Raw genomic sequence first — 13,728 nt, 5'->3', positions numbered from 1 at the left:
CTTAGCACCATGGCCGGCCGTTGGTCTCCGAGCCAGCGCACCGCGCTCTATGCCATCAGCATTGGCGCCATGTTGGCTGGCGGCAGTGTCGTGCATTACTTCGAGCAACCAGACTTGGTACGTGTTCGTCTTTGGTCTCGCAGGCGAGCCGCCGTGCCCTGTCCCTTTTTCACCATTGTCGCTTCATGGCTCGCTGCAGACCATTCCAAACAATACCGACAAGCCGGCATCCCCGCTGGAGGGCCCGCGCATTGCACTGGTGGCGCCCCGGGGACACCGCTCGACCGAAGGCAACACCGAGGCCTCGGATGCCGCACCCCCGCGCACATAGCGCTTGACTTGTACCCACAGCATGACCTCGTCAATTTAGCAAAGAAAACCGCAGTCGATGTTGGTGCTTGCTTTTCTTTTACGTCAGGGAGCCATCAGTTCTATCCTGATTATGAAGCGAGCCATGTCATGCCACAGAAGCATCGAGTTGTGTCGTGAGCTGGGTCGAGGGGCAGGCCACCGAGTTGGCGCGAAGTTTCAAGAAAGACCCCTGCAACGATGTCAGATGATTGACTCCCCCCTCTTTCTTTGACTTTTTTTGACTTTGGCTCTGAACAACTGCCTTTGGCAACTGGTGTTTACAACAGTCCCTCTTTTTGAGCTCAAACATTTCTCTCAGGGGTCGTGTGTGCGGAGAGGGAAGGCGACGATGGCAGACGTTGATGAGTTTGGACGGCGGCGGGACCGGGGTGAGTCCCGTCGCCACGATGAGTATGACGAGGATGATCGGAGGAGGAGCAGTCGTCGCGAACGGGATGACCGCAGCCGCGACCGAGACAGCGGGCGGCGCGACCGAGATAGGGACTATGGTCGGGACCGGGACCGGGACGACCGCAGCAGCCGAGGCGACCGCCGCGACCGCGACGACGACCGAGACGACCGGCGGTCTCGACGCCGCGATGACAGCGATGACGAAGACCGGTACCGTCATCAGCGACGCGAGGAGCGAGAGGCCGAGAAACAGCGGCGTCGCGAGGCCAAGGAGCGGGCCAAGCTGTATGAGACTCCCGAGGAGAAGCGGGCTCGCCGCCTGGCCAAGAAGGAGGCCAAGTCGCGCAAGCGCCGTGAGGGTACCATTGTCGTCGAACATCGCGATGACGACGCCAGTGGTAAATTTGTGTGGAAGAAGAAAATCGACGAGGCTCTCACGCAGGGTCTTACGCGCGAGGAGCTGTATCACCAAGAGTTGGAGCGCGTGCGCGAGAACAAGCGTGAGCTCGAGGAGGTCAAGAAGCGCCGCGAGGAGCGTGAAATTGAACAAAATCAGATGCAAAAGGAGCGAGACATGCAGATTCGTGATGCCGATGCCGCTCAGTTTCAAGACTGGATTGAGAACGAGGACAACTTCCAGCTCGAACAAGCCCGCCTGCGCTCCGAAATTCGCCTGCGCGAAGGCCGCGCCAAGCCCATTGATCTGCTGGCACGCTACATGCGCATGGCCGAGGATGAAGTCGCGTTTGAGATGCGAGAGCCTTATCACGTCCTTGACATGCTGACCCTTGAGGATACTGAAGACTTGGAGGCCGACATCCAGGTCTACCTCAAACTTGATCGTGCACCAGCGGCGACTGAATTTTGGCAGGACATGCTCACGGTCACCAACCACGCACTGGTGGAGCATCGTCGCCTTGCAGCCCTACGCAAGCCCGACTTGACGCCTGCCGAGGCGCGGGCGCTCGAATCAAACATTAACCAACGTGTCAAGGCCGACATTGTGACCCTCTTTGCCAAGAAGACGCACGCCCAGCTGCAGGATCTGCGCGCCAAGATTCAGCGCAAATTGGATAGCCCAGATACCCTGGATGTGGGCTATTGGGACTCGTTGCTCAAGGAGCTGCGAGTGGAGATGGCCCGTGCGCGTTTGCGCGAAAAGCACCAGCAGTTCCTGCAGGAGAAGCTGGCACGGTTGCGCCAGCAACAGCAGCAGCAGCAAGAGCAGCAAATGGCTGCGGCCGCCGCGGCCGCCAACGGTGGTGCGCCCGGTGACGAGGGCCGCAGTGGTAGCCCCGCGCCGGCAGACATTCCCTCGGATGAACTGGACATGGCCGATGTCATTACGCAGGATCAACTCGATGCCCAGCTGGCCTTTATGCGGCGAGCGGTGCGTTTACGTTGCACTTGCGTGCAACGTGCATTCGAGTGCTGCTGCTTTGTTTCATTTTTATTCTTTTCTTGATTTTATGTACTGTGCCCTTGTCTCTGTGATTTTGCATATTTTTACCTTTGTCCTACCTGCGCTTCATGTCCATCTACGTGCCCCCGCCCCCGTGTCTGTAATCCTTGGATGCATATCCCTGCGCCTAGTTCAGCTCAAGCGTTTTGTTCTTGTTTGCACCACGTAGGTGGCCAACATGGTCAAGGAGGGTCGCAAGACGGAGCTGCATGCCGATTATGCATGGTCCCAGACGGGCGGCATGTCGGAACGTGATCGCCAGTTCTTTGCCAAGGCCCGGGCCAACCGGGAAGGCGTGGAAGAAGAGGATGAGGAGCACGAGGAGCAGACCGAATTCAACTCGGAGGAGGTTGGCTATGGCGACAAGCAGTCCTACTCATGGAGTAACCGTTACCGTGCGCTCAAGCCGCGCTTCTTCAATCGTGTCTTTACGGGCTACGACTGGAACGCGTACAATCGCACCCATTACGATCACGATAACCCTCCGCCCAAAACGGTGCAAGGTACGTTCCCATGATTCCTGTCTTGATTTCTGCCTTTCCTTGACCAACTTGAGCCTCCACCAAAGGATGGCGTTGATCGGGCTGTCACGCAACGACGACTGGTGGCTGTCTGCTCACGGCACTGCTCATGCTGCATGGTAGGCTACAAGTTTAACATCTTCTACCCCGATTTGGTGGACCCAACGCACACCCCGACATACAAGATCAAGCCTCTCAAAAACGAACCGGGCTTTGCCCTCATCGTCTTCACCTCTGGCCCACCCTACCAGGACATTGCCTTTAAGATTGTGGACAAGCGATGGGCCATGGGGCGCTTCAGCGGCTACCGGTGCGTTGTCGAAGTTGAATGACCAGCGGTGTTCACTTCACGACTGGCTGTGGTGTCTGTTTCGCCTTCCCTTCTCATGTCTTTTTGGTTTGGCCTTGTTGGCTTGCGTTTGCAGGTGCCGATTCACGCCCAACAACATTTTCGAGCTGTATTTCCGATTCAAGAAGGAGCGTTATCGCCGCTAAGGTCCTGGTGGTGGGCATGCCATCAGGAATCACAAAGCAAACCCTTTTTTTTTTTTTTTACCCTCTTTTTTCTTACAAAAAAGAATGACAATTGTTAAACAAATCTGACAAGTGGTAGCAGAGGCCAACACCACAACAGTAAGCGGATAAGAAACACGTTTGGCTAGCGTGTTGATTTTGTCCTGGTCAAGAACCCCTACCGCTGACTGGGGGGTAACTATGTTGATGAAAGCTACAAATTGACCCCGTGGCCAGTGGTATTGTATGTTGGTCTTGTGTTGTGGATCCGCCCCCTTGGGGTGTGCAATCAAGTGTGGGAAACCCAAGGGGAACTCTACCTTGGAAAGCATGGCAAGTGTGATGGCTTATACTTGAGCAGCAAAACTTGGAGCCGAGGACGCTTTGGGTGGCCTGAATGGCAGCGCCCAACGGGGCCACACGAAACGATAGGGCCAAACCATGACAAGCCTAGAGAGCAGCCCAAGTCCGGGCATCTCAACACCCATTGCTGGCCTGAAGAAAGAGGCATGCCCGCCGTCGAGCAGATGATTGGGCCGGAGCTTCGCACATTAGCACATTAGGTGTTCACGGAGAACAAAAGAAACAACACTGTGACTTTAACCATCACATTTTCTCTGATTTTGCCATGGTCCCAGACAAATTCTCTGCTTTGCCTTGGTTTTTAAAGGTGTTGGCTCTTGGGTTTGTGGCGTACGTCTGACAGGTCGCGCGGCCAAGTTTTTTCTCTGGGCTTCTTTTGTCTTCTCCCCGTCCGCCCACTTGAAAAACGCCCACCACTCCCTTCAGATCCATTCTCCCCAGTCTCTGTCCATCACACAAGTAGCCTCACTTTCTCTGAATTTACATTGCATTCTACCTTATTGAAACCACCGTGCCTGTCACCATCTCTGACCCAAGTCTTCAATTCTTAACCTTCTCTCCCTTTGTTATATGCGTCCCTCTCTCTCTCACACACACACTCTCTCACTCTCTCTCTGAGCGCGCGCCCGAGACCTCGCTCCGCCTCGCGCGCCTTCACGTCGTCGCTCCGCTGCTCTCCGTGGACTCGTGTGTGTGTGTGTGTGTGTGTGTGTGTGTGTGTGTGTGTTTGTGCGTGTGTGCCTGTCTTCATCTCGGGCCCATTCAAACACACTAGTCCTCCCGTGTGTCCTCATTGAATAGCAAGCGGAGGCACGTAACGAGTGCCGTCTCTCTCCAGTCGTCGTCGTGCCAGGTTGCCAGCGACGTGACGGGCAGACGACCTTTTGGTCCCAACGATCCCTTGCGACCTTTGTGCTTGAGGGGTAAGTGACCCAGTCGGAACACATGCGCTCCATCTGCTGCTGAAGAGTGTGTCTTGTGCGTGTCATCTTCAACGTGAAACACACGCCACTGCACGGTTTCGCCCACCGCCGTTTTTTTTTTTTCTTCTCTTCGTGATGATTCCAACTCGACACCAATGTGGTGCCTGTGACTCTCCGAAACCCCGTCCCTCCCTGACTTGACTGCACCACGCTGGCAGAAGCTTGGCCAGTTTGTTCAGCCTGTGAATGCTTTGGCTTAAACCCGCTTGGCACAGAATTCACACCCTGCCCTTTGTCAGAAAGCCCCCTTTGTGGTCCCCGCCCCCTTCTCTCCGCATTTCTTCACATGTGAAGCACATTCCCTTTGCTCCTTTGCTCGTCCAAACACTCTTTCACTGTTCGTATGTTCTTCCGTCCCTGTCGAGCAAGTTACAAGATCTCTCACTCCGCCCGGCTTCGTTGTCTTTTTCTCCGGCAGGGCTTTGCTTGTCTTTTGACGAAAATTTCTCTATCCCTTGAGGTGCACGAGCTCTTCTTGTCGGGTTTGCGAGTGTGCGGCTATCTTCAGAGTGGCCTCTTCCTTGCCGTCGTGCCTATCCTGCCACTTTCTGGCACCTGAGTGGCGTGTCGTCTTGATCAGACGCAACACGCAAATACTTTGTCGGCTTTCTTGGTTGCCCCTGTCCCCTCAACTTTGGGTACGAAGCGAAGCCAAACCGCGTAGAAAGTTGTCCAGACGTTTGGGACCTTGCAACTCTCATTTCAGCCAAAAATCATTTTGCTCTGCTTTGCTTTCCTTCAGACGCCCTTGTGGCTAGCACATGACCTGCTAGCATGGGTTGCGCCAACAGCCGTCCTGCTTCGCAGGAAGCAGTAAGTATTCGCACTGATGAACTGCAATTATGTTTTTTTTTTTTTTTTTTTTTTTTTTTTTTACAAAAATCTGACACTGGATATCGGCCTTGGGCTCATTCGCCTACTGTACGTGGTAATTTGTGCATCGCAAAGGAACCTTCGGTTAATAAATCCATGTCGCAGTCGGCACCCTCCATTACCAGCGCTCCGTAAGTGCCATCTTTCAGCATAAACGCAATCCAAAAGCCCTGCCTACCTCGCGCTTCATTCTTGAATGTGTGTGTGCACGACCCGTTTCTCATCCTCGTTGTCTGGCAGATTGCCTCCTGTGCCAGGGCAGGTGCCCCAAGATGACGACCCCAATCTTTTCATTGCTCTTTATGACTATGAAGCCCGTACCGCAGATGATTTGACCTTCCAAAAAGGTTCGTGTCCTTGTTTGCGTGTGTGTGCGCGCGCGGTTCAAGTGCCTTTTGAAACACCCAGCTACGCTCACCATTTGAATCGTTTGCTTGCTATAGGCGAAAAGCTCAAAATTACAAACAACAGTGATGGTGACTGGTGGCAGGCCACAAGCCTCATCACCGGCAAGTCTGGCTACATTCCTTCCAACTTTGTTGCTGCTGTGCAGAGCATTGAGTCAGAAGATTGGTACCACGGTCGCATCAAGCGGGCGGAGGCCGAAAAGGTCCTTATGCTCACGGGCGTCGAGGGCAGTTTCCTGATTCGTGAGTCAGAGTCAAAGCCGGGCCAGTACGCCCTCTCCATCCGCACCGGTGATATTGTCAAGCACTACTCGATCCGCACCCTGGATGAGGGTGGCTACTACATTACTTCCCGCGTTACCTTCCGCACTTTGCAAGAGCTCGTATCCCACTACCGCGAGAGCGCCGATGGTCTGACCTGCAAGCTCCGTGAGCCCTGCCGGCCCATCTCACAGCCCGAGACCGTTGGTCTTGACGTGCACACCAAGGATCAGGTAGGCTGTTGATTCCAAACGCTATCCAACACGACCAAGTGTTTGCCTTCTCGCGGCCATGGTCAAGGTCTGTTAATTGTGAACAGTTCTTTTGCTCACTCTTCCGTCTGCCCCATGTGCCCGTAGTGGGAGATTCCTCGCAAGTCAATCGAACTCAAGTCCAAGCTTGGCTCCGGCCAGTTTGGTGATGTCTGGCGTGGCGTGTGGAACAAGACCACCGAGGTGGCTGTCAAAACTCTCAAGCCGGGATCTATGTCGGCTGAAGAGTTTCTCAAGGAGGCCGGTGTCATGAAGCGGTTACGGCACCCCAAGCTAATTCAGCTGTACGCCGTCTGTACGGACAAGGAGCCCATTTACATTGTCACCGAGCTGGTATGTGCCCAAGTTTCTTTCTCCCATGTTCCTGTTTTTTCTTTTCTCGTTGCCCATTGTCAGGGATGTTTTCCCTTGTCCTAACCAGACACACAAAGAAGCGGGTTTAGAGATTTTACGTCGATTCCTTGTGCAACCACGACCACGGTCCGCCTCTCACAGTTTTTGCTCACGTATTTGCTTTTTGTGTTTGCTTTTTGTGTTTGCTGTTTGTAGATGAAGAACGGTAGTCTGCTGGACTACCTTCATGACAAGGGGCGTGCCCTCAATTTGCCTCAACTTGTGGACATGGCCGCTCAGGTCGCCTCTGGTATGGCCTATCTTGAGGCCCAAAACTTTGTCCACCGTGATTTGGCTGCCCGTAATGTGTTGGTTGGCGACAACAATACTTGCAAAGTTGGCGACTTCGGCCTTTCGCGTGTCCTTGGTCAAGAAAGCGAGTACACGGCCCGTGAGGGTGCCAAGTTCCCCATCAAGTGGACGGCTCCTGAAGCTGCTCTGATGAACCGCTTCAGCATCAAGTCAGACGTCTGGGCCTTTGGCATCCTTTTGACCGAGCTTGTCACTTACGGTCGCATTCCTTACCCAGGCATGACCAACGCCGAAGTTTTGCAACAGGTCAGCCCTCCTACCTGCCCCATGTGCCTGTGTCTTGGTTTTGGCGTCTTAACGTCCGGCTCTTGAGCATATGCACTCGCGCAGTCCGTCGCCTCTGCCCGCCTCATCTCACGTGTGGGATCTTGTTGTCTTAGGTTGAGCGTGGTTACCGCATGCCCGCACCCACCAACTGCCCCCCAGAGCTTTACAACATCATGCTCGATTGCTGGAAGTTCAAGCCCGACGAGCGACCAACCTTTGAAACGCTCCAGTATCGCCTCGAAGACTTCTTTGTGAACGAAGGCAGCAGCTACAACAATCCCGACCAGATGTAAACCACCAACTGTTGGTGTCATTCAAACATCTTTCACTGGTGCTGTGCTGTTCGACTTTCTAGTTTTGCCATCTGCCCCTATTCCAGCTTTCTATTCCAGCTTTGCTTACATTTTGGGTTTCAGCACTCTTTTACCATGCCGCCTCCTTTTCTTTTTTGCTTTTCATTGCGAGGACTTGCACCCGTCTGCCCTGCACAAACAAGCATCAATTTTTGGTGCCTCTCGTTGTCTGTTGCGTTTTCGGTGCTGCAATCTATTGTTTGAGTTTCTCTCGTTCCTTTGCTTCTTTGCTTCGTGCCTGGCTTTAAATTTACTACCACCACATCTGCGCTCCTGTCAAGCCATTGCAATTTCACAGCGAGGGTCAGGCAAGCTTAAACTTCTTCCACTGAGACAGGGGCACCATTGGCTTGGTATGCGCTGCGCATGCAAGCGTCAATGACTGATTGCGTACGCAAAGACAACATTTGCCAGTATGCGGTGGACCGAGGGTCCTGCGTGCTGACGGCTGGCTCGTCGCCATTGGTGCGTGCAAGCACCATTTTGCCAAACGTGTTCCACATCTCCACCTCCTGAGTGCATTCCTCGGACACGACTTCCCGAGTATCAGCGGTCAGCGCTGGAAGGCTGCCAGTAAAGTTTTCCTTCGTCGACACCACAAACTTGGTCGTTGGGGTCTGAGCAATCACAAAGTCGTCAACCATGATGTGTCCCTGTGCGAGGGCAGCAGCAAGCAAATGATGCACACAACAGAGGCAATCAAAATTGTCAGTTTCTTTGGAGTTGTACGATGCTGCAAGATGCAGTCGAAGATTGATTGGCGTTTAGAAAATGGCTCAGATGCTTCATGGGTTGACCGACCTGATTTCCTGTGAGAGTGGCTGCCTGCCGCAAGGGGCGGCAAAACGAGCAGTCGAAGGAGGCACGGCGCCCGTCGGCCCAAACCAACTACGTTTGATCAACGCCAGAGCACAACAGGCATGAGTTGAGCAGAGTTCAACATGGTCAACAAGTGTTTGCTCAACATGATCTACCTGAACGTCCATATCCAATGGGAGCGAGGTGCCATCGACGTTCTTGAATGCACGTGCAGCAGCGCTTTGTGGTAGCTCAAAATCGCACATGGCCAAGGAGAAGCGAATGTTGTCTAAAACAGTACGAGGAGTCATGAGCACAAAGGTGCATGAGTCTGGCCTGTATACCATGGCCTGTATATCAAAATCTAGCAAAGAGTGCGTTCACGGCAAGTAACGGGAGAAACGTACACCAGCCCAAATCGCCGAGACAGCCCAGAGGCTCGGTCTCGGGATTGACGCGGATGTCCTGGCGATAGAAGTCATCCGTGCCCTGCACGTGTACACAATGACGTAAAAGTTTCCGCGTCAGTGGATAGATGTGCGACAAAGGTAATGCGAACAGCATCCGGTCACTCTCGCTGTGGGCGGGGTTCGCGTGACTTGCCATAAAGGTAAAGGTCGACTGGATGTGCAGAAGCTGGCCAATCTCACTTCGCGTGCTCAATAGCTGGGGCAGGCGCTTGTGGTGCATGAACATGACCTACAACAACGGAAAGGAGTATAAGAGCCAATCTCCTGTGTCTAGGATGTGGCTGCGCAACATACACCGTCCATCCAGATGACATTGCACTCATTGACAGCAGCAAGGGTTTCGCGCAGCTCGGCCAAGCTAAAGACGGATGGGCGGGCAACATCGTGAGAGCAGAGCACACTCAGACGATAAGACGTCAACCCAGGCGTGTGTATGTGAAGCAATGGGGCGGATTCAAGCGCTGCGACGCTGTCAGACGGGACCAACACACTTTCGGGCTGTCGGTTTTTCGCTGAGAATGTGCTTGCCTGCCCGCGCTGCCCGCGCGACCCACTCAACGCGAGCGGCCGTCGGCAATGGGATGTACACGGCTGTCACTTGTTCATCTTGAAGCAGCTCATCATACGATCCATAAGCCTGCGGAACGCCTGCATGTTCGACCGCCCACAGTGAGTGCGCCATGTGAATCGTCCGTTCTCATGACATACCCAGTGGCAGCTGCAACAATCGGCCAGTGACGTTCGCACCGTTCTTCTCCGCGTAGGCTTGAGCACGTTCAAGCGACCGCGAAGCTACTGCATAGATTTCCACACCACGACTCTGTTTCATAGCCGCAATGTTCTTCTCGGCAATGCCAGCCGTGCCCAGCACGCCAATCTTCACCGCTGCCATCTTATCCAGTTCCAAGTTTTGGAGTCCTTTCGGGCTCGAAAAAAAAAAAAAAAAATTGAGAGAGAGAGAGAGAGAGAGAGAGAGAGAGAGAGAGAGAGAGAGAGAGAGAGAGAGAGAGAGAGAGAGAGAGAGAGAGAGAGAGAGAGAGAGAGAGAGAGAGAGAGAGAGAGAGAGAGAGAGAGAGAGATGAATTGAGAGAGAGAGAGAAAAAGTCTCTCTCATGTTGATGTCAGCAAAATATGTCATACAATACACTTTTCAAGAACCGACTTTTCAACACAGGCGAAGCAAACAATGTCTATGGCCGCATGAGCTTTTAGTGCGGTTTTTGCCGAGGACGAGCGCTTCCCTGCTGAGTTTCGGCAGGCGTTGCCGTCAGCAACGTGTGAGATAAGTGCCAAACCATCTAGTTGGATGGTTTGTCAATCTCATGCGAGCTCAAGCTGCGCGCTTAAAGGCACTCCACAGCTTCCCTTAGTCGTGCCTTTGCATTTGGTATCATGTCGACTTTGTCTCGTGGCCAGGTTGCATGCATCGTGGTCTAAGTGACCCACATCTGAACTTTGAGCATGAACAGTTTTGCGAAATGATTCGAGTCGAATCTGGTCAGACGGATGTTTCCCAGCCCAGACGGCAAAACCCAGAGGATACCATTTGCTGTAGACCCTAAGCCTGTCTTTTAAAACCCTAAACCCTTTGAATTCCCACGAGGTTTCAGCAAGGAGCAAGGTCTTGAGTATGTCGATGAGGACTCTATGGGGTGAACTCGAACGGTGCAGTCGACTGCATAGTGTCATTATTATGCCGGTGTTCAGAATTTTAAATACATGCACCACCTACCTGACATATTATGATGACCCTTTCCCGAGATGACGACACGGTTAAGACTTGCTGATGTCGCATACTTTGCTCACATAATGAGCACAACGCCGTTTCAGATCGAAGTCAAACCATTTTGGTCAAGAGGGGTGCAGTTTCATGACTTGCTTTCATTTTTCATATTCGCCCGTCGCAACTTGCGAACTGTCCCTCCTTCCACGTATAATCCCTTGCCACTGTCTCATGCTCCTCTAGCGCTTGAATTCTCGGTAAATGCAAATCACGGGTGTGTAAATTGGATAAAAAAAAAAGAAAAGAAATAAAAAAATCAAGAAGATAATTGCACATCAAGAACAGAAGGCACCATCGGGTACCTTGTTGACATCATCCAGGCATATGGCCGAGCTACACTGCACAAGTACACAAACAATCACGCTCATGCATGCCAGCATGTCGGAGGCAAGCCAGCCACGTGCAAAGCAATATAAAAAAAAAAAGACTTATTCATCGGCACCATCGTCGTCCTCGAAGCCGGGTGCATCGTCAAAGCCGAACAGAGCGTCCTGGTTGTCCTCGCCATTTCCGGTACCCTCTACGTCGGTATACTCGCCAGCTTGGACGTTGTCATCAAACGCATCTGCATTCAAGTAGTCGGCGCCGTTGGTAGTGGGCTGATCGGCATAAAGTTGATCCTCGTCCAAATCGTCCTGCACGTTGTCGCTGCTGGAAAAGGCCAGCTGATCGTTTTCAACGTCGGCCCCCACATCAAGATAGCCGCTTTGAGGTTCTTCTTCGTCACTGTAGTACATGTCGGGACCCAGCATGTCGTCTGCCTCGGCAAAGACATTGCCGTTATCATGCACATCCTGGTACATGCCGTCCTCATCGTCGTCCTCTTGCTCGCCTTCGTCTCCGAAATCTCCCACGTCACCGTCTGCACAGATGAAACATAGCAAGCAAAAACCATGATGAGTCGATCAGCTCAACGCTTGGGGCCACACTGCAGGTAGATTGCAGACGTACACAGAGGATTGATGACACCCGTACGATAGTCGCTGGTTCCCTCCAAGTTCTAAGCACAATAGGCAAAGGCACAGATGAATGAGCGTAGATGGGAGGCTCAACAACAACAACAACAACAACAACAACAACAGCAACAGCAACAACAACAGCAACAGCAACCACCACCACCACCACCACAACAACAACAATATCAACAGAGAAAAAAAATTCCACCATCCAGCCACGTGCTGCCGAGCAGCATGTCAATCTTACCTTGGGAGTCTCGGGCACCTTGTTGCGCTGGCGCCGGCGACGAGCCAGCACCAAGACCACCAAGACCAACAAAACCACTACCAGACCACCAGCCGCACCGCCAATCACACCGGCACTGGCTCCGCTCGTTGAAGATGAAGAATCGCTGCTTGGTGGAGCGCCAGTGGACTTGGGGCCTGGTGGGGCTGGCGCTTGCTTGGTCGTCGGCCGGGGTGTAGTGGGCGCAGTCCAGGCCGTGCGTCGAATGATGGGGTCTGATGCCACCACAAAAGTGTAGCCTTCGAGGGACACCTCGACATGACGACGCGTCAGCTCCGTTTCCAGCAGAGACACGGCATCCACAGCCGACAATGGCATGCTTACAACACCTGCACGCGACCCAAGCACCGGGGTGAGGCAAGGCAGTGGCGCTCAAGGCATGCAACGCCCAATTCTTTCAAACAAAAAAAGATTCATTAATAAACAATGTCATCAACACGGGTACACGCTCATAGACACAGACACGGACACGCTCACAGACACAGACACAGACACAACCCTGCACGCCCGACACCACCCTCAACGTACCAGGGTCGCCAACCGTCGTCACGACCGTGTTCTGCTTCAGCGACTGCACCAGGGACGAGCTCAGGTTCAAGAGATCCGGGGTCGTGCCAAAGATCATCAGGTCGTTGGTGTCCTGCACCTGGACGTCCGTCAGCTCCGGAGACAGGGCTAGAATCTGATCCCGGGCCATGGCCGCCGTCGTGCCGTTGAGCGTGCTGTACGTGGCCATCAGCGTGTACAACTGCGCCTGCTCGGCCACACTGGCGTTGGTGGAAAAGGCCAACACCACCCGATACCCAGCGTTGCTGGCCCGGCGTCGGTCGTCATTGCTGCCGTCGCCCGAGCGCACTTGCACCGTAGTCTGCACCTTCACCGGAGCCGGCCCCTCCTCGCCAATGACGTTCACTACATGACACCACAACACAAACAGGCCACAGCCATTCATCAACATGAGGCACCGTCTCACACACAAAACACAAAAAAACACTCAAACATGATAGGCGGATCATGTATCATTCAGACCTTCCCCTCCTTCCCTCCTCCCCGGAGCAACATTCACACACGACTTACGCGCCCACTCTGCGGCTGCATCGGCCAAGTTGTCACCCAGACTCTCGTCCGACAAATCCACAATCGAGGCAATGCCTGCATACTCTGCCTCCAGCGCCGCCAGATCAGCCTCTCGGATGTGGGCGCTGGTGCGGTAGGTGCACTCGGCCGTGGTCGAGCCAATGTGGTCACAAACGTAAAAGACATCTCCGGGCACGGCTGCCTTGATCAGCTCGGCGTAGGCCACGGGAGTCATGGGCTCGGACGTCGAGCCAGCCGTCGTTGTTGGCGCAGCCGTTGCTTCGGTGCCTGACGTCGAGCCAGCCGTACTGGCAGCAGCAGCAGCAGTTGCTTCGGCGCCTGACGTTGAGCCAGCAGCAGTGGCAGTGGCAGTGGCAGTGGCAGTTGTGGCGGCCGTCATAGTGGAAGTGGATGTTCCTTCAAGCCGGGCGAGATCAAGGGCCACCGTAAACACAAACGGCCGGTCCGACTCGAGCAGGTTGCCCGTGCTTGACATGCTCAATTCCGACACACTCAACACGCCTGCTTCCGACGCCAGTGCCGTCAACATGGCCCCATGCACCACCTCAAAGGTTGTTACCACATATGTCTGGTTCTGGGCCAACCCCGTACCCGA

The 13,728-nt window shown here is 53.8% G+C and overlaps 3 protein-coding genes across 3 annotated transcripts; 2 read left to right on the top strand and 1 right to left on the bottom strand.

The window, feature by feature from the left end:
• Positions 1-700: 700 nt before the first annotated feature.
• On the top strand, positions 701-3,240 carry MONBRDRAFT_28043 (uncharacterized protein; the record flags this gene model as incomplete). Its single annotated transcript, XM_001748494.1, has 4 exons — positions 701-2,152; positions 2,394-2,727; positions 2,869-3,055; positions 3,171-3,240. 4 exons carry the CDS (start codon positions 701-703, stop codon positions 3,238-3,240), a joined length of 2,043 nt encoding a protein of 680 aa, XP_001748546.1.
• Positions 3,241-5,022: 1,782 nt separating this feature from the next.
• On the top strand, positions 5,023-8,005 carry MONBRDRAFT_44220 (uncharacterized protein). The gene is made up of 8 exons (XM_033964680.1): positions 5,023-5,242; positions 5,347-5,417; positions 5,553-5,608; positions 5,718-5,824; positions 5,921-6,378; positions 6,505-6,750; positions 6,967-7,368; positions 7,503-8,005. The coding sequence occupies exons 2-8, from the start codon at positions 5,379-5,381 to the stop codon at positions 7,680-7,682; spliced, it is 1,488 nt and encodes a 495-aa protein (XP_033820571.1). The 5' UTR covers positions 5,023-5,242; positions 5,347-5,378; the 3' UTR covers positions 7,683-8,005.
• A 51-nt stretch (positions 8,006-8,056) lies between these two features.
• On the bottom strand, positions 8,057-10,124 carry MONBRDRAFT_28041 (uncharacterized protein; the record flags this gene model as incomplete). The annotated part of the gene is made up of 7 exons (XM_001748423.1): positions 8,057-8,395; positions 8,544-8,630; positions 8,717-8,829; positions 8,948-9,239; positions 9,305-9,368; positions 9,502-9,658; positions 9,719-10,124. 7 exons carry the CDS (start codon positions 10,122-10,124, stop codon positions 8,057-8,059), a joined length of 1,458 nt encoding a protein of 485 aa, XP_001748475.1.
• Positions 10,125-13,728: the final 3,604 nt, after the last annotated feature.

This window comes from Monosiga brevicollis, genomic scaffold (assembly GCF_000002865.3).
Source record: "Monosiga brevicollis MX1 MONBRscaffold_23 genomic scaffold, whole genome shotgun sequence".
Lineage (NCBI taxonomy): Eukaryota > Choanoflagellata > Craspedida > Salpingoecidae > Monosiga > Monosiga brevicollis.
The sequence above is the reverse complement of the archived record's forward strand: the minus strand, read 5'-3'. Positions and strand labels throughout refer to the sequence as shown.

Coding starts and splice junctions, on each gene's coding strand:
- MONBRDRAFT_44220 (XM_033964680.1), top strand. CDS start 5,379: ATGGGTTGCGCCAACAGCCGTCCTGCTTCGCAGGAAGCA. Junction 6,379..6,504: donor ACGTGCACACCAAGGATCAG/GTAGGCTGTTGA, acceptor ATGTGCCCGTAG/TGGGAGATTCCTCGCAAGTC. Junction 7,369..7,502: donor ACGCCGAAGTTTTGCAACAG/GTCAGCCCTCCT, acceptor TTGTTGTCTTAG/GTTGAGCGTGGTTACCGCAT.